The sequence below is a fragment of the Tachypleus tridentatus genome, chromosome 13 (genome assembly GCF_004210375.1).
Source record: "Tachypleus tridentatus isolate NWPU-2018 chromosome 13, ASM421037v1, whole genome shotgun sequence".
In the NCBI taxonomy this organism is placed as follows: Eukaryota; Metazoa; Arthropoda; class Merostomata; order Xiphosura; family Limulidae; genus Tachypleus; species Tachypleus tridentatus.
In genome coordinates this window covers 193,353,130-193,374,660 of record NC_134837.1, presented here as the reverse complement: position 1 = coordinate 193,374,660, position 21,531 = coordinate 193,353,130, and the positions used below count along the sequence as shown (strand labels likewise).

Here is a 21,531-nt window from a genome sequence, read left to right as displayed (position 1 = left end):
CACCCACCCAACTACCCAACTGGTTTCCGCCTGCTTCCGACAGGTGCGCTTCTGACAAGCTTGATTCCCTTTTGCTTTGACCCTTGTTACACAGTTTACTTTCTACCTCTATTAAAACGATATATTTGTGGTAAATTCCAACCTTGAAGTTGAAATGAGATTTTTTCCAGTTTTACTTAATTTTCAATAACTCTCTAGTTGTTTATAGAACACAGATACAGTTTTAAATCACTAATAATATAATTCTTGGATCTGACACCAATGCAGCATTCTAGTAATCTCCTTCTGTTCTGGGTTCAGTTTCATCCTCTCAAACCTTTGGTTGTTGTTCTGCTGATAATATTATTTTCAAAACTACATTTTTCAAATTAGTTCCTGTGGTAAGGGCTCTCGACTCGTAATCTGAGGGTCGCGGGTTCGAAACCATGTTTTTAACATCGTAAGACTACAGAATTTTTGCTGAACCACTAGGACGAGGAGGAGGGGGGCACTTACGATGGAGTCTAAATAAGGGTTGTCCAAACAGACTGTGAAGGAAGGCCCAGCATGGCCAGCTACATAGGGCGTTCGACTTCTAATTTGAGGGTCGCGAGTTCGAATCCCCGTCACACCAAACATGTTCTTCCTTTCAGCCGTGGAGACATTACAAGTATGGTTGGTAATAGAATAGCCCAAGAGTTGGCGGTGAGTGGTGATAACTAGCTGCCTTTCTTTTGGTATTTCACTGCTCAGTTAGGGACGGCTAGCGTGAAATAAAAAAACAATTTATTATTTTTTGTTTAGTCTATTTGAGTACATTATTTCATGTGATTCCAAAATTTTGCGTATTTATTGTTCACAAGTGCCTTTTGTCTATTTGTGATGCGTGTGTATATAATATATATTTTATAAGGTCTAGGCTACTGCCCTTTGCTAGTTTACAAAGTGTTGAAAGCAAAGGTTGTAGCAGATCGTTGTAAAGATTACAGTTATTAACATCTTATAGAGAAGGTGTTGTTGTGAGAAAAATAATACTAAGGTCCAGTGTTTATCAACAGTTTATTTAATGATATGCAACAAACGTAAATTACGTCCTAAATCTAGAGCTCAGGGGGTGGCCTACCTTGACCTGTCTTTGTCAGCAAGCGGTAAGAGTTATGACACCTCACGTGCATGAATACACTGTCCAATTCATCACATGCACATTTACTGCGTGTCAACAATATCAATGAAGTTGAGAGCATCTTTCACGGAAAGGTCTCACTTTTAAAATATTTCATGTCCACGCGTCTTCCTGAACCAAGATGTGATATATCTGAAGAAAGAGAATTTATTGAAAAAAAACGAGCCAGTGTAAAGAAAAACCCGCAACCTGCTGGGATTGTGGGTTTTTCTCTGATTGTGTTTTTCTTTATCCAATTATTTCAGTTTATCTGTATTTTCTAAGTATCGTGAATTGTTTATTAGGATAGATCACTATAAGATGAAACCGTAACCTGCTCATATTGTGGAATTCTCTAATTAATTTTGTAGCAAACTCTTTGAGCACTTTTGTCTTCCAGGTGTCATTAATGAAAATGAATAGATACAATGAAGTCACTTAATTTATTGGGTTGTGGGATTTGCATCCAATTGTTTGAGCCAAGTATCATCGAATAGTTTAAATGAATGATCAATCACTCTAAGTCTAAGAGAAATCCATTACCTATTCGGGTTAATAAGGCCAGATGGATATTTTTGTTTTTAAACTTAAGATTGCCCGTACTAGAATAGCTCGAATATTGGCATCAACAGGCTATTATTTAAGCACTTGGTCTCGTAAATGAGCTGTTGATCTATTTAAGTTATTATTGTCGAAGAATAAACAATGACTGATACTTAATGCAAAATGTTTTATTTGATGCACTGTTATAAGGCAGTAAACTTAACATATTTTATATACATGTATGTATCCAAATTTGTTAAGAACTACTTTTCGAGTATGACAACATGGCAGGATAGTGTTAAAAGTTGTGTTTTACGTAATTGTTATTTGAATCTAGACTATACTTTCATCTCTGAAATATCAAACTGTTAGTTTCTGTTAAAAAATTAACATCAGTAAAATATTTTAAAATAAACTCCTAGCATTGTTGTATCTTCACCTTGGATGTATCTGTGCCTATAGGAACATGGTCAGTAAACTAGTTGCACACACCAGTACTGGTGGATAAAGCGGTCCACGTAAAATAATCTTCAGTGAAATAGTGCATAGATAAATAAATGAATACAAGCTCATATGCATGTGTGGCACACACGTATTGAGTTTTACACGTACGTTAGTTAAGAGAAAACAGGTTATCAGGCTCTCGTCTCACCGACTCAAGGGATGGGGCTGTCTGCTGAGAGCACAAGCCTTCACCTTTTGACTTGAGTTTGTTGCTTGCCCTCACGACGAAGCTCAGGTGTATAGGGAATATATAGCGTGGTATACATGCATGATCAACAGGTGTTTCCACTGTTGTTGAGTGAAGACATTTCACAGTTTAGATAGATTATATGACTTTGCTATTCCGCTAAACAATATATAACCAGTAGTATTACTGTAATAAGATAAAGCTATTTCCACTTGGCGTTGCTATTCCACTGAACAATATATAACCAGTAGTATTACTGTAATAAGATAAAGCTATTTCCACTTGGCGTTGCTATTCCACTGAACAATATATAACCAGTAGTATTACTGTAATAAGATAAAGCTATTTCCACTTGGCGTTGCTATTCCACTGAACAATATATAACCAGTAGTATTACTGTAATAAGATAAATCTATTTCCACTTGGCGTTGCTATTCCACTGAACAATGTATAACCAGTAGTGTTACTGTAATAAGATAAAGCTATTTCCACTTAGCGTTGCTATTCCACTGAACAATATATAACCAGTAGTATTACTGTAATAAGATAAAGCTATTTCCACTTGGTAGTGTTACGTTGCTATTCCACTTAGCGTTGCTATTCCACTGAACAATATATAACCAGTAGTATTACTGTAATAAGATAAAGCTATTTCCACTTGGCGTTGCTATTCCACTGAACAATGCATAGTTAAATAATATTGGGATAACACAACGTTATTCCCGTTTAGTTTTGGTATTTCATAAATATGTATTGAGTGTACTAATACTGTTATAAAGCAATACTCTCCTAATCTAGCGTTGCTATTTCACTGAACAATATGTAATCAGTACTAACATTTTTACAAACGAACATCTGACGAAAGCAGTTTTTTGTATTGTTGTGAAAAACCAAAAAAAACTCGTGTAAATCGTCTTTAGATACCGAAAAAAAACACGAATGATTTCTCATAAATATAAAACAACAACAAATGATACGTAACGAAATGATATACATGTATGTAATAAGACTTATATGGCATGGCCAGGTGGTTAGGGCGCTTGACTCGTAATCTGAGGGTCACGGGTTGGTTCGAATCCCCGTCACACTAAACATGCTTGCCCTTTCAGCCGTGAGGGCGTTATAATGTGATGTTCAATCCTATCATTTATTGGTAAAAGAGTAGCTCAAGAATTGGCAGTGGGTGGTGATGACTAGCTGCCTTCCCTCTAGTCTTATACTACTAAATTAGGAACGGCTAACGCAGATAGCTCTCGTGTAGCTTTGCGCGAAATTGAAAACAAGCTAAACTATACTTGTATATTTATTGAAATTCCATATCAACCTTGATAGGTATCGAAAGAATATAAATATGTGTAGTTAGACTTGTATATTTATTGAAATTCCATTTCTATAACTATAACACGCTGACCTTGTATGCTGTTGTTAACCAAGCCACATCAGTGATGTTAAATAGTGTGGTGTTTATTCTTACAGTAATCAGCTAAACAGTACGGTATGGTTTAATTAACTGTAATACACATCTGGAAGTTTCTAACAACGAGTTGTTGCTATCTTACGCTGTTTTTAGATTACACAAGAATATAGATTGTTAATAGTTTCACGTTGGCTGCAGTGTAACTAATCAGTCTACCTCTTGCATCTTGTAAGAAGCATGTTACCTGTAGGATAGGCGTGACCATCGTTTAGGAAACATTCACCGTGACTTAAACTGTTTGGTTAGTTGATTATGAATTTAACCAGTGACGTGGAGGTGGCAGAGTGGGCTCAAGTCCCTTGCTTTCGTTTTCTTATCCTCCCAAAGTGCCCCTTTTTACTTAGTAATTGAAAACGTCCAACCTACTAAGAGATAGGCCTTGGTTCCACATCTTGCTTGCTGCGAGTTATTACGCAAAATAGTTCTGAACTGAATGTCACACTGGGACTTGTAGGTCTTTACATAAACAGTATATCACCATTGTCTTGCTCTAGATGTTAATACGAAAGATTTCACTTCTTAGTTTTAAACTTGAAAAGACCGGCTTAATAGAACTAAAAGAGCAGCTGTTAGCTTCTCATAGCTTTGTACCGTATGTGTACCAGATATGACCTTTAGTCTCCCCCCCTGAAAAGTACTTGTTTTATTATGGTTTAAAAGTGCCTTTTTTATCATTGAGCTTCTACCTTATTAAGATATTTTCTGTACGTTGCTGAACTTGACAATGGAAAACACACACACACACTAGCATACTTAGTAATTAAGTTTCTTTTCGTTGTGCGTCGATTGCAACAACGTATTGTGGCACAGTTCAAACACACTTTACTTTTGTAGTTATTACAAATTTTCAAACGCGGCTGACCACTTCGAAGTTAGGCAAAACTATTACAAGTGACGTGTTTCCGTTCTCTAGAGGAAGTACACATTTTCTTTCGAACGTGTACTGTTGACAGGGTTTCTCATGCGCACACTCGCTGTGTATGCGCATAGCAATTTTACTGCTGTTCTAAAGTCTGAAAATTTTAAAATTTCGTGATACGAACACTGATTTAAGGTTATGTTTATTTCAGTTCATTATTCCTGTAACAATAGAGGGTGTAATAATAAATATATAGATATTACATGGACCTCGCAAGTATGTCAAGGTTCCAGAGAATGTACAAGTTTCTTTTTAAAGTTGGCTTTTCGCCAATCTTTAGTGAATAAGGTAAAAATTAATTTTTAGACCATTGAAAAACTGCATACAATCATTCCGAAAAGGAAAGCTGTAACCTGGAAACGAAATAACATAAACACGTAAATAGTTTCAAGTTCTCTTTATATCATACAGCACAACACCATACATCTAAATAACATAAACACGAAAATAGTTTCAAGTTCTATTTATATCATACAGCACAACACCATACATCTAAATAACATAAACACGAAAATAGTTTCAAGTTCTATTTATATCATACAGCACAACACCATACATCTAAATAACATAAACACGAAAATAGTTGTAAGTTCTATTTACATCATACAGAATGATTCCGTGCGTTTAAACCCGTAAACTACTTGTTTTTGTATCGAAAAACATAAAAGGATATTTCAGATTTCGGTTAAACAAGTGAGATTACAAGCTCGTCTGAGATGTGGTCGGTCGTGTTAACTTATATAGTGTTAACTGACAATAGACATAGTGACAGTGAATTTATCTCACAATCTGAACTCTAATACACCCGAGCGATGATGTCACGCCTACAGACGAAGGAAGACTTTGTATCATATTTAATAAAACCTTCAAAATGAGGCGGGTTGTGTTGGACACTTGCAGTATACGAACAGTTTTCTTATCTTGTTTTATTGAAAATTTCTTTTATCTTGAATCCACGACCCCTGTTGTTGTCGGCAGGTAGTATTCTTCATTTTATTCTTAAATCTATAAGTTTTTATAAATGTTATAAACCAGAAATCATTACCTTAGTAACCACTGAAAGCTTAAAAACAACAACACATATACAGTGTCAAACATTACCACTTAGGAATGACCGAAAAACATTATTATATTCACAACATTACTGGAAGTTGTACGCAAAATATCATAAAACACTGGAGACAAATGTCACCGCTAGGTGGCTTATATTACAGTGTACGGAATATTTGGGTGATATTTCAATCTGTAAACAGTATATAGTGAAATGTATGTTGATGAACCTTTGTTTGGTCAGAAGGAGTTTCAATAACTGAAAAATTTCGTTCGCTAAAGCACAAAAAGTATTCTAACAATCGCCAGTATTTTAGAATTGTGGAAACATTGCTGTTCACCAACTTGTATTAAAAGTGCATTGCTGTTCACCAACTTGTATTAAAAGTGCATTGCTGTTCACCAACTTGTATTAAAAGTACATTGCTGTTCACCAACTTGTATTAAAAGTACATTGCTGTTCACCAACTTGTATTAAAAGTTCAAATAATTTAAGCTATTTTTGTACCCAATTCTTTCCTTTTTTCTGTGTATGTTTAAGTTATTTCTACGGTCGGGTTTAATTAAATGAGATTTGAAAAAGTGACAGTTTGTTTGTTAACACTGATATCAAGGAAATGGTAGGAAATTAAGGAAAAAGTCAACAGAAATAATTGTTAATTCTGTCGGTGGAGGATTTGGTAAAGGAAAATTATACGGGATTCAAACATGTCAGTGGACGACTTTTATTCCTACTTTCTCTTGGCTAGTTATCAGGTCTTTGTCTCTCCTGATCCATCATCAACTTATTAGTGGCTAATTGTGATCCGTCAGAAGAAAGGTCGTAACATTGTTTTTTCCAGTTTTTTTTCTTTGAAATAATAAATCAGATATTTTATGTACCTGTGTACTTTAGTTCTAAATAATAGATGTGCATATACTGTGCACACGAATATTTTGTTCACATGCTGTTAAACTAGTATTTAAGTGGCAAATATTACAGAAATTCGTCACTGTGCGTGTTATAGACTGTTTAGAAGGTCAAAGTATACAAAACCTTCCATGATCAGCTAAGTGAATGAGGAATTACGTCCCTGGCCGTCTAGTAATCGTGTTAATTTGAGATCCAAATTTGAACAAGAAATTCCCTATTTACATATTATCGCTTTATTTACGTCAAATTTGATATCCTTCTATACTCAGAAGAAGTTCAACAAGTATTCCAGCTTATTCATTTCGACATTGTTTGTGTTGAATGGTGATGTCATATATATATATATATATATATCTTTTCTTTTTACTGCAGACAGCTTATAGTTAAGGTGACAAAACGTAAAGCTTTACGTGTGATTTTCGTAATAATTTCTGTTATCATTATGGGCCGTGCGTAGCCAAGTGACAGGTTATGGAAGTTCTGTGGTCCGAGACATGGTTCCATCAAACACGTTTAACACCTTCACTGAGCACGTTAAAAATATGATAGTCAATATCTTTGTTTATCTCAACGACCTTGACAAAAAACCCTGTACCGGCAGGGTTTGTTGGCCGTCTGCTTTCTTCATGTCCAGTTGTTCAACGTTAGAATTATAAATTTGAATCTTAGGGATCTTTTGACCTAGCCGTTTGACCGATATGGACATAAGACGCCATTTAGGTTGAAAATTCCGCTTTAATTCTAGTTCTTGTCGTATCTCCATTTTTTGTAACTATACTGATGTCACTGTTTTCCTACTGCCTTCTCGTTCCAACACACTGGTGAAAACATGGGTCTAACTCCTCACACACATAGCTATAAAGGAGTCTAAAAGGATATGTCCGTTATCCAGCAACGGATGCGCTATACGAGTGAATGTCAAATGTCATTGTTCCACCAAGAATAGCCCAAGAGTTGACGGTGATAGGTGTTGCATAACTACTTTTCCTCTTATCTATCTGTTCATGATTAGGAACAACAATGTGAAATTACGAACCCAAAAAAAGTACCCTAAATATAACAATGGTGAAAGGAAAGATCTGGTAGACCTAAGCAGTTTCATTATTGAAAGGCCTGATGATTAGGGAGCTCAACGTTCATTCTGAGGGTCGTGGGTTTGAACCCTCATCACCGAACATGTTCGCCCTTTCAACCGTGGGGGCGTCATAATTGTACAAACAATCCCACTATACTGGTGTAAGAGTAGCTCAAGAGTTGGCAGTGGGTGGTGTTGACTAACTGCCTTCTACCTTGTCTTTCACTGCTGAATTAGGAGCAGCTTGCGAAGAGAGCCCTTGTGTAGCTTTGTGCGATATTCGAAAATCAAACAGTCTTTATTTAACTCAAATATGTTCAAACGTTTAACATACAAACATGTAGAAGGATCGATAGTGGAATAAAATGAATGACGTCATTGTGTTATATGCTAATTTAATTTTTTTTTTCATTCAATATCTGCAGTTTCTGGAAATATAAATCTTATCACGCTTGAGAAATGTTTAAAAATACAAAAACAGGTTAAACGCGATAAAAAGAATGATGATTATTTTTATTAAATGACCTTCATCGCGACCTATTTTCTTTCTGGATTGATACCAGAAAGGGAAAATACAGCAACTTCACTCTTTCCAAATATCTGCGTAACCACAACGTAAACTTAGCTTTATACCCCCCAAACTCTCCACTGACTTATCAGTGAGTCTAAAGGGCTTATAACGCTGAAAATCACGTTCCGATACCAGCGATGGGGACAATACAGATAGTCCTTTGTTTAAAATAATTTTTACGCTACTCAACAATAAATCAATATTTTCAGTATAGTATTAACTACACAGTTTCCTTGTTTAGAATCATCGTTGTACAAATATTACGCTATTGGTCACACGCACACTGTGAAAACAATACAGTAACTTGCTTAGTGCCAATGTGTAGTGTAGATATGCAACGTGTGAAAAGAGAAAACAAAAAAAAATTGAAGTGCCTTCAGCGAGTACTTCGAAACCGCTGTTTTATTTAGGGACACTTGAGTAGCCTTAACGACACTGTCGACGTGTTGAAGTAGGACGGAAGGACGCAGTGAATACTCCTATGGTGGTAATCTTGCAGAAACAAGCAAAGGAGTTATTGGAGCCAAAGTGTGAGGTGTGTCAAGGTCAGCTTAACAGATGTTCATGTCTCATCACAGGATGTGTGTTGTGATCAGAGTTCAAGGCCATAAACTTGACATACCTGCAGCATAAAACTCTCACACAAAGAAAAGTGCACCCTTGTATAGCCCCCTCCGGATCTGAGCCTCAAGAACGTATGCGTATCCTATTCGTAGGTACCATAAGGCACGTTTTTATGTGTGGTTTCTTATATGGCCATGCCCTTTTGGAGTTATTTTTTAACTATAAATCATAAACGAAAGGTTTCAAACACATTATGCACTTACGAACATAAGCACATATTGTTATTAAATGTAATATTTAGGGAAACGAAAATCGTGTTTGTTTTTTTCTTCACTCATGTGCAATGACAGCTATTTTGCCGTCCGATATAATTTTAGAATTTTATATGGAATATCAGTTTCATATCGCACATTATTTTGATAGTAAACATAGTTAGGTTTGAAATGGCCAGGTGGTTAGGGTGCTTGACTCGCAATCAGAGGGTTGAGGGCTCGAATCCCCACCCTACCATAGATGCTCGCCCATTCAGCCATGAGGGCGTTATTATGTTACGATCAATCCCACTGTTCGTTTGTAAAAGAGTAGTCCAACAGTTATAAAGAACATTGTTTTCATAATAAACATTGTTTTGATAGTGAACATTTAGATTGACAGTGAACATTGTTTTCATAATGAACATTTAGATTGACAGTGAACATTGTTTTGATAATAAACAATTAGATCGACAGTGAACATTGTTTTGATGATAAACAATTAGATCGACAGTGAACATTGTTTTGACAATAAACAATTAGATCGACAGCAAACATTGTTTTGGTAATAAACAATTAGATCGACAGCAAACATTGTTTTGGTAATAAACAATTCGATCGATAGCGAACATTGTTTTGATAATAAGCAATTAGATCGATAGCGAACATTGTTTTGATAATGAACAATTAGATCGACAGTGAACATTGTTTTGATGCTGAACAATTAAATTAATAGCGAACATTGTTTTGATAATGAACAATTAAATTAATAGCGAACATTGTTTTGATAATGAACAAAATTAAATTAACAGCGAACATTGTTTTGTTAATAAACAATTAGATCGATAGCAAACACTGTTTTGATAATGAACAATTAGATCGATAGCAAACACTGTTTTGATAATGAACAATTAGATCGATAGCAAACACTGTTTTGATAATGAACAATTAAATTAATAGCGAACGTTGTTTTGATAATGAACAATTAAATTAATAGCGAACGTTGTTTTGATAATGAACAATTAAATTAATAGCGAACGTTGTTTTGATAATAAACAATTTAATTGATAGCGAACATTGTTTTGATAATAAACAATTTAAATGATAGCGAACATTGTTTGTATATAAACAATGAAACCTCTGGTTAAGAACATTGTTTGTATATACCTTCAGCATTTTTGTTTTTTTTATTCTCTCCGTGAAGATTTCATTCGATCATTTTAATTTTCTTCTAGTTAAATTTTCCGTTTTGGCGAGTCAGTGGACACTCGGACCTCGCTGCTCTTCACCATGCACTGGACCTTGGTCACTTGTGAAAGCTTCCTCCTGTTACTGATGAACGTGTCTTTGGTGAATGTGTTGCTTCTAACTGTTCACGAGGAAGTGCGTGTTGGATTAAACAGCTCATACTTAACAAGAATTCGTGACTTTAAGGAAAAATACAACAGTCATCGAAGGAAAGAAACACATCATCCATTGTGCACACGTAACGAGAAACCGTGTGTTTGTTATATGTTATAGATTTGTACAGGCAGTACCAAAATGCATTATATTATTCCAGAAGGACTACTTAATGGTTTTGTCTCCTGGGAGATGCGTGTAGTGGAGAACTGGAGATGTATATTTGAGTAATCTCCTGGAGAGTGACACGTGTACCCATGAAACAGATTAGTACAGGTAATGATTGGTTCAGTGAGGATACGAAATGGAGTCGCACCACAGGATCTCTGGGAGTTGTCACCTTCTGTGTATGAGAATATTGAATAATATCAAGACTTGCACTACTTGCTTTTTAATGAGTGTACGGACGGTACGGATACGACCCCAGACAGTTATAATATATTATAATACCTATTCATGAACAAGGCATTTTCCAGCGTGAACAGAACAACTTTGAATGATATATTTGTCTTTGATTGAAGAGGTGTGTTTAGAATCTCAGAAAAGACTGGATAATGGTACAGAGTTTCCAGAAATGTTGCGGTGTGCTGTTGAACATTAGTTGTGGCTAATATCTATGACCGATAACGAAACTATATTTTCAACACTATGTTACATTAAAGGACTGTTTAATTGATTCGATTCGAAAATACTATTTAAGAATATATTATGATGTGTCCAAAGTGTAGTGCTAACACTGTTTGTTTTTATTTCGTACTTTTCATTCCCAAATATAAAAAAAATAAAAATATGTCGAAACAGTTATAAACTATATCGTCCCAGTTAGGCCACTGGTATGTTAAGTTTAGAAAGATATGTTATCGTACAACTTTGAATAAACTATTTTCTGTGGCGTGGATACTGGCGACACGTGCTTCTGTTGGAATTCAATTTTGGTACGTTAATCAATATCAAATCTATACAATTAATTCCTTGGACAAAATTATATCTGTAAATAGGAGTAGCTAGTTTGTGCACAATCTTTTTCTTTTAGTAATAAAATTAAAATAATTAAATGATTAATGTTTATATATATATAAAAAACAATTAAAGTGTTTATCTTATAACAGTTAAATATTATAATTTTCGCGTTTAGGAACAAAATAATAGAATTCTTCTCTACTCAAAATATTATTAATTTTCCTCTGTAATCTTTGAAGTACACACACAGAGCAGCGGGGGACAGAATGTGAGTAAACATTGGAGATCTGTATTCTCATCTTAACACAACTAAAACTGGTTTTCGATTTATTAAAGGCCGCATTTCTTGGGATTTGCCCTGTTAGTGAGTCAAGAAATGCTATGTCAATAATTTAACTGCGAATCAGTAAAAAATTAATATATCTTTTTCTTCGTGTCTTAGAATGCTGTAATTTTCAGGAAAAGAAATAAAAACATTACAAAAAAATTAAAACGTAGCCTAATGGAGCAAAACGTGTAGAAAGGTAGAACTTTAACATTTTGAAAATTACATTATTTAAAAGATTCGAAATACTGTTTCCTGTTTGTTTGTAATATAAAATTCACATAATTTTGTTACACTTATTTATTTATTTGACAATTAAAGAAAAACATTTTCCAGACGTGGTATCTAATTCAAACTAGAAATCTTGCTACGTCTAGTTGTCACCAGGTGTAATTGAACATGAAAAAAAAATGATATAAATGTTGAAATGGAGCTCAAGTTGAAGATGACCTAACAAGTGAAACTGCTCCCTATCACATATTATACCAAAATAAACTGTATCAATAATAAAAACAAAACTGAAATATACTTCTTTTAGTTTTTTTCCTTCACCCCCTTTTGTTTTTCACAGAAGTTAATGACTTAAGTGATGCTTGGAACAAGCATATACTACATTTGATCCATTTCGTTGGAAAGTAGACGCTGTAATTCAATTTTATGTTCTCTACACCCACCAAGCGGTGAGTTTTCGAAACTTTTCTTCTTTTATCGCATTCGGTAAATGACGTTAACATTACTTCTGAAGAAAAAATCACGATTTTTTAGTATTATCTATTCCATCACTTTCAGGTAAAAAATATAAATCGCAGACAGCGCGTTCAAATAAATAGGCTCTAAAAAGAGAGAAAGAAAATGAATAAAGAAATTCGAGTCTGCGAAGAAATGACACTACAGATAAGTGACAATTTTTATATCTACCATCTATTGCACGTTATAACGTACACAGTTGTAACAAATCTGTCTTTATTGTTTAACATACGCGCGTAGAAATGTTTCAATTCATTAGTTAAATATTCTTACTACTAGGTGACAGTCTAAATAAACCATGGAATTTTTTCTGTTGGTTCTTTATTTTACTGGCCTGGCATGGCCAAGCGCGTAAGGCGTGCGACTCGTAATCCGAGGGTCGCGGGTTCGCGCCCGCGTCGCGCTAAACATGTTCGCCCTCCCAGCCGTGGGGGTGTATAATGTGACGGTCAATCCCACTATTCGTTGGTAAAAGAGTAGCCCAAGAGTTGGCGGTGGGTGGTGATGACTAGCTGCCTTCCCTCTAGTCTTACACTGCTAAATTAGGGACGGCTAGCACAGATAGCCCTCGTGTAGCTTTGTGCGAAATTCCAAAACAAACAAACAAATCTTTATTTTAATAGTGTTACTCCTAAGTAACGTACTCCTTTATAAGTTACCAAAACATATTTCGCAAAACCATTTTTGTTCTATTACGAAATTCAAAAAAATAATTCCATCGTATTTACAAAGCATACAATAGAGGGTTAATTACACATTTTAACATTCACCACGCTAATACACGTTCTTATTTCATTACACAATTATCAACTGTATTGCAATTAGGACTATCTTTTGTCTCTTCATTAAATTGTGATGATAACACATAAATAATTGTAAATTATTGGTCTTCTGTATTCGGCCAGTCATGGTCAGGTGGTTTGGCACTCGACTCGTAATCTGAGGGTCGCGGGTTCGAATACCCGTCACACAAAACATCCTCGCCCTTTCAGCCGTGAGGGTTAGTGCAAATAGCTTTCGTGTAGCTTTGTGTAGCGCGAAATTCAAAACAAACAAAGTTTAACTTTAGCTTGGTTCTTTGGAACTGTGACCAAAACGCTAACGTAACTTTCAATAATAAGTGTTGACTTTTATCTTTATGATTAAACAATTCTGAACTAGTACTTCTCCAGTTTTCTTTCAAGTTTGTACACTTGTTGTTAAAAAAAAAAAGTTGATTAAGTTGTTTTTTTTTCTTGAGAACTGACATAAATATATGTAAACAGAGCGTCTTTCATTATTATTATTAAGTTTAATGCTGTTGTAACGTAACCAGAGGGATGGTAAACAGTCGGCAGCACTTTACCACCCACCTCCCCATTCAGTATTAAAAATAAACCAAAAAACTGTAAAGCATTTAAATGCCTTATCAAAATCTGTCTTCGATAATAGCAGCGCCGTCTTGTCGTCATGTATATATTCACAAAAATTGAGGTTTTTATCTTAGACGGTACCTTACACGTTTTGTTTTTTTTTCACTTTTGTAAGGGATAGGTTAACTAAAAAAAGTAAAGAAAGAGCGTGTTTGTTTTTATTGTATCAAAGCCGTATCGGGCTATCTACCGTGTCCACCGAGTGGAATTGAATCCCCTGATTTTAGCGTTGTAAATCCGTAGACTTATCGCTCAGCAGGGAACAGAAATGCAAGAAAGTTAACATGTTGCGGGTGCAACTGACAACGATGACACACTTTGAGAGCCCTAACTGATAGATCTTCCAACAAAAAAAAAAACAGTTCCCCCTCTTCTTCCTGAAGAAGCCCCAAATATTAATAATCTCGCCCTGAATAGTACATTGTAGCCCAAATACACAAGGCAGAAACCCCCCCTCTTCTTCTTTAAGAAGCTCCAATATTGATGTTTTCAGCCTGAACAACACCTTAAGCACAAATAGGCTAGTTCCACGCCAGGACAGAGAAACCAAAGGCTCAGATATTGGTGTCCCTAGTTAAGAAGAGGAGCGGCAGTACACTCCACCACTGTAAATTTGTCAGGCTTTGAGCAAAACTAACTGTAACACTTACAACGTACCCACACTTGTAAATGCGGAACGAGATCAGAGTTAACTTTGACCTATCACACCAACCAGCTGGTCACGCTTGACCCTCACCCAAATAGTTATTTACAAGGCCCATTGTTGGTACTGTATATCTTCTTTACTTTCTTTTCGCTAAAGAAACGATGGATCAATAGAACTGCGATTCATGACAAACTGAACAATAATAGAATCCATAGACATTGCAAAATAAGTCCTCCCGATGTCACAGTTTATGAAAGATTTCTTACCCTGAATGGCGGCCCGACATGGCCAGGTGGTTAAAGCACTCGAGGATCGTGGGTTCGAATCCGTGTCGCACCAAACATGCTTGCCCTTTCAGCTGTGGAAACGTTATAATGTGACGATCAATTCCACTATTCGTTGGTAAAAGAGTAGCTCAAGAGTTGACAGTGGATGGTGATGACTAGCTGCCTTCCCTCTAGTCTTGCACTGCTAAATTAGGGACGGCTAGCGCAGATAGCCTTCGTGTAGCTTTTCGCGAAATTAAAAAAAAACAAACAAACCCTGAATGGCATAATGAAACATCTTTTCCCACTTTTGCTGGTAACGTAGTCGTTCTATTTATATGGGATCGATTTCATGACTTAGTAATTCTTCAGTTACCTGGGAGTTTATAAAGTAGAAACTAAGTCAAATATATTAAACATAAACCTTATAAAATATAAAAAAAACTTTAAACCTCAGATTAAAAGACAAAAATCTGATATATTTATATTTATAAATGTATTAACAAAAATCATTTTAAATAATAAAAAATGTAAAGATTTAAATAAATTATAACGAAACTCGCAGTACCTTTAAAGCTTCACAACATCCTGACATTGCAATCTTATGAAAATGGACGAAAATTCAAATTGGTGTATGGCACCTATATGCAGGGGAAATTTTGATTTGTTTTGAATTCTGAAGCAAAGCTGCACGAGGGATATCTGTGCTAGCTGTTTCTAATTTAGTATTGATAAACCAGATGGAAGTGAGTAAGTAGTCACCACCCATCGCTAAAATCTTGGGCTACTCTTTTATCAACACATAGTGGGATTGGTAGTCACTTAATAACGCCTCCACGACTGAAGAGGAGAGCATGTTTGGAGAGATGGGGATTCGAACCCGCGACCCTCAAATTGCGAGTCCACAGTTTTGTTATGATAAGAGGAACAGATAATATGAAAACTAACTCTAACGCCTGAAGGATCTATTAGACGAACATGGAGATCATTCCATTGGAAAAGAGAGAAAAATATAGTACCTCTTGCACTCCAAGAAAATTGTTATTTAACAAGAAAATAAAATATGCTATAGATTCTACAATCTGCAAATTAAACAGATGTCTCTATTGCAAGGAAAGACGCCCTCTTTTGAATTATTAGAATATAAAGAATATATTATCTAAAACATAGAAATTATTCCACTGGAATGTTAAAATATATATACATATATAGTACCTCTTGCACTATAAGAAAATAAAATCTATTAGAGATCCAACAACCTGCAAAGTAAAGAATTTACTTTATTATAAGGCTCCTCCGGTGGCTCAGTGGTATGTTTGCGTACTTACAACGCTCAAAACTGGGTTTCGATACCCATGGGGGTAGAACATAAATAGCCCATTGTGGAGCTTTGTGCTTAATTCAAAACAACAACACCTTATTACAAGGAAAGACGTCTTTTTTTAATTATCAGCTTCACAAATGGAAATAACCTTAACAATGTTTTAGTTGTCTTCTTGAAAGAGCTCTTTTAAAGTTAGCAAAAACGATTTTTAGTTCGCTGTCAGTAGCTGATCCATTTGATTTTGAAGATTGCTAATATCTTAAACGGATTCACGAACAATGAGTGACAATTAGCGAATTAGATTCATTAACATCTGAAAAAATTATGGGAATAAAAATGTACTCTTGACAGTATGAAAACGCCATTTTACCAGCTGGTTAAAGCACTCGACTCGAAATCCGAGGATTGTGGGTTCCAATCCCCGTCGCACCAAACATGCTCACCCTTTCAGCTGTGGGGGCGTTAAAATGTGAATCTCAATCACATTATTCGTTGGTAAAAGAATAGCCGAAGAGTTGGCGGTGGGTGGTGATGACTAGTTGACTTTCCTCTATGGTTACACTGCTAAATTAGGGACGGCTAGCGTAGATAGTCTTCGTGTAGCTTTGCGCGAAATTAAAAAACAAACGCCTTTTTATCATTCTGAAGGGCTATTGAAAATTCAGTAAAAACATTTAAGAAAAAGTAAAACAACGTTTAAAATTTATTTGACCGAGACTAACATTTAAAAATGGTCACATTTTTCAGTAGCTTCCGCCACTATCTTCAAGAGCAAAACAGGCCAAGCAATAAAGTTTTGAAAATAAAGGGTTCTAATGATTTTAAGCTTCAAGGGATTGCAGGAAGTTAACATTATCCTTCATGACGGCGCGGTAATACTTGCTACACCATCATATTTTATTCATTGATAAAGTATGTAATTTGAAACATAAGTTTCTCTGCTTATCTCTGAGATACCGTTTTATTTCAAGTAGGTTTTATTTAATAGCATATCTAATCTTAAATTCAGAATGAATATCAAGTGGATATAATACTTTAGTTTTACGTTAACTTATCAAAAGACCTATTTTTGATGGCAGTGTTGTCACGAGTGGTACCTGTTCATAAGCTTGACATGATGATACACCGCTGAGGTTTTTGATACAAAAAGTAATAGCTGATTGAGTTGTAATTTATTTAAATAAGAAACACATTGGTGAACTGTATTTAATTTGCGTTAATAATTACATTAATGGTTGATTTGTAGAATTAAATTTACGTGATAAAATTGTGGTTGTTGTTGCTGTTGTTATTAAGCAAAAAGCTACACAAAAGGCTATCTGTGCTCTGTCCACCGACGGATATCGGAATCCAGTTTCTAGCGCTATAGGTCCGTAGACATGTCACTGTGCCACTAGGGGGCGTAAGCATACCCAATAACGTTTAAGTTCATTACAAATAAATAGCTGTTCTGTATTGTGTTGGTAGATTTGTTGGTTGTTATTCCAAACATGTTTGGGACATACGGAACATTTTTACATTAATTGTGGTAGGAAGCAAACCTGTCGTTGTTCAATATATTTTATATCCGACGTAGTATCTGTGCTCTCAGTGTCATAAACTGACACCTTCGTGCTCTAGTTCTTCAGGGAAACACAAAAACGTGAGAGTGGCTAATTTATAAACGATATGATTTACCATTTTGTAAAATATGTAAAATTATTCCTAAGTTTCAATAATAAGAACAGGTATCATAGTTATATGTTTCATTACCATATATCATGTCAATGAGTTGACTTTTAGTTTACCAGTATGTTCCCTGCGATTTATACCAGTTATGACGTAAATTATATTATCACTTTAGGTTTAGCTTATTTTTTAATGGACTATCCAATAACAGATATAAAGAAAGCGAGAAAATCGAATAATTTGCTATCTTTCAACTGTTTAAAAAACCAAGTCGATTCCAAAGTTTAGAATATATTTTACAAATTTAGGCTCAATTTTTAGTTTTTAGTTGGGACACATTCAAATGTTGTAACCTCTTGTAATAACATTTAATACTAGTCGTGTGTTTTTATAATTGAACCAATTAATTTGATCATAATTTATCTCATCAATGTTTGTCATGGGGTACCAATTAAATGAAACTATACACTAAACAGCAAATTTTGCCATACGTTAGCTCATCAAAATATTTTATTATTGCAGAATGCATTTATAAAGAAAAACACAGTTCATGGTACTTGCCATAGCTCAGTAATATATTAAAGATTCTCGTCAATTATACTAATTACACTGCACAACAAATAAAGATAACACTGTATAACAAAGTTTTTGCTTCTTGAACACTGCTGGGTGTTCCTTATAGATTTTTGGCTGCTGATCACGAAAATCACATCCAAATTTGCCCATCACGTACCGTTTCATTGAAATCTTCACTTTCACCAGGACATTGCTACAGTGGAAAACGATATCAGGACAACTGGAATCCGTCAATGCTTGCTGACTACTGTTGGACACTACAACGTGATACACCGGACATTGAATACAAACGAAAATCAGGAGCAAAACACTTTTAATTATGTTGAACCTAATAGCATATTAGAAACATAAACGCAATTAAATACGTTAATGTTGGTAAACAGTTACCTGTCTATTTCTCAGAGTTCCTACGTGATGAAGCAAAACCAAAACTGTATTTGTGCATACCCATCAGATACATGTCACAATCAGCAAAACCTTTTCAGGGAGCAAAACGTTTTAAAAAAAAGTGTTGTGCAGTGTTATCTAATGTGAGCAAAATGAAAAAAATTGATCAAAGCTGGTCTCAAAGGGGGTTCGCTATTACATAATATGTAGTGTTAAACATTGTAGCTATTGCAGAACATATAGTGCTAATTATTGTAGCTATAATATAACGTGTAGTATTAATTATTGTAGCTATTGTAGAACATGTAGTGCTAATTGTTTTAGGTATTACAGAACGTATAGTGTTATTTTAGTTATTATAGAACATGTAGTGTTAAACATTGTAGCTATCATACAGAAACATGTAGTGTTAAATATTTTACACCATACCATATTCTATATCATTTATAATCCTCAATTAAATATATATGATACGTAATAAAAATAATTATATTTAAAAAGTAATACTGTAAGTTTATTAATTAGCAAGCTAAGGTATTACTTAACAGAAACGAAAAATAGTCAAAGACATAATTTAAAGTTAGTATTACTGTTAAAATAATTTTGGTATTCTTCGAATTTATGACACTTTTTCAGCAAAACCGTGGTACTAAATGGTAAGTTTCTGAGGTCAATGTTTGGTGGCGTGTCCAGTGAGTAAGAAATTAATGTTTTTTTTATTATTTTGCACAAAGTGTTTACGTTAATTTAGAAGATATTTTAATTCATTTTATTAGTTTCACATATAATTTCGTACCATTTTCATTTCAAACATACATTTTAACCTAACCCTAGAAAGTATTGTTTTAATTTTATTAATTGGTTTGAAAACAAAAATGAAGTTTCGTTTGCTGAACATATCGCTCTTTGACCAGTTATAATTTTTATAGACATTAGCATAATATTTATAATTATCTTATCATAAGCACTGTCTAACTTATTACATTTTGATATGAAATAAGAGTTATATTTCTTTTGTATTACGTGTTTAATGCCATCAACCTTAAAGTCTGTTTTTAACGAGACTCATTATGTAATTAAGTTCGTTTTTGAAATTGATTGTATTAGAAGAAAAAAATAAATCTCTATTTACGCAAGATGCACGTTTTTCGAAAAAGGTGAAGCGCAATCTTGCACGTGGCAACGTGCGGACTAAATACTGTTTTATATATACAGCTGTAGAAACACCTTCATTAAGTTTATTTGTTTTTTGAATTTCGCGCAAAGCTACACGAGAGCTATCTGCGCTAGCCGCCCTAATTTAGCAGTGTAAGACTAGAGGGAAGACAGCTAGTCATCACCACCCACCGCCAACTCTTTGGTTACACTTTTATTACAGAATAGCGGAATTGACCGTCACATAATAACACCCCCACGGTTGAAACGGCGATCATGTTTGGTTTGACGGAGATTCGAGCCCGCGACCTTCGGATTACGAGTCGAGTGCCTTAACCACCTGGCCATGCCGGGCCCTCTTCATTAAGTCTTTTAAGCGTTCTCTTTATTTTTTCTATTTTAATCTTCACGTGAACTGTCTTGATTGAACTTTTAAAAGTGTTTATGTCCTAAGAAACATCAATGTCTCATGGTGGAAAAACAGTAATTTTTCGGACTATACATAGCAGGAAGCCCAGTATAGCTTTGCTACATAGAACCAACCAAACAAGACGTTCGATCCTTGAGACAAGAAAATACGACCTTTGAGCTATAGCAATCGAAATGTTTAATACATTTTTTATTGTTATCACAAGAGGTCAAGTTTAATAAAAATTGAAATACACCGCTGGCCAAAATATTACTTAAGGCCAATGAACATAAAGAAAAAATATGCATTTTGCTTTGTTAGACTCAACCACTTGAGTAGAGCTTCGAAAGATGAAAATAAGGAAAGGGAAAATAAAAATAAAAACTTTTTTAGCATTTAATATGGAAAATGTGAACACTATGAAATTTGCATTAATACTAGCTGGTCAAAAGTTTAAGACCATACCAAAAAGAAGTCCTAAACAAGGTAGGAAATGCCCAACAAAAGATCTCAGTTGTGAGTTGCACGACCGTCATTGCGAATAATTTCAAACATTCGTTTTGGCATGATCGATATAAGCGTTTGCATAAGGCTGGCTGAAATGTTATTCCAAGTGGTAAAGATGGCTTCACAAAGATCATGCACTGTTTGGAATTGACGTCCATTTCTATAGACTTTCTTTGCCATCCACCCCAAACATTTTCAGTGGGGTTCAGTTCGGGCGAGCACGCTGGATGATCCAAAAGAATCACGTCATTCGCCATGAAAAAGTCTTTTGTCATGCGGGCGTTGTGGATTGCAGCATTGTCCTGCTGAAAACTCCAGTCATTTCCACACAAGCGAGAGCCTTCAGTCAATAAGGATGCTCTCTCCAACATGCCAATGTACCCAGCTTCTGTTTGACGCCCCTGTATAACCTGAAGCTCCATTGTTCTATGGAAGGAGAAAACACCCCTGATCATGATGGAACCTTCTCCACTGTGTCGTGTAGAAAATGTCTCAGGTGGGATATCCTTATCGTGCCAGAAACGTTGAAAGCCATCTGGACCATCCAGGTTAA

General features: G+C 35.1%; 1 protein-coding gene across 40 annotated transcripts in view; it reads left to right on the top strand.

The window, feature by feature from the left end:
• The window catches only part of LOC143238328 (protein phosphatase EYA1-like), a 241,022-nt gene extending 228,973 nt beyond the window's left edge, over positions 1–12,049 (top strand). For all 40 annotated transcript variants that reach the window (XR_013020532.1, XR_013020531.1, XR_013020530.1 and 37 more), the window contains one exon: positions 10,431–12,049. Coding sequence is in view for 36 of the 40 variants with exons in the window: in XM_076478438.1 (XP_076334553.1) it covers positions 10,431–10,511 (81 nt within the window). In the remaining 4 variants the exon portion in view is untranslated. The remainder of the gene's footprint in view (positions 1–10,430) is intronic.
• Positions 12,050–21,531: the final 9,482 nt, after the last annotated feature.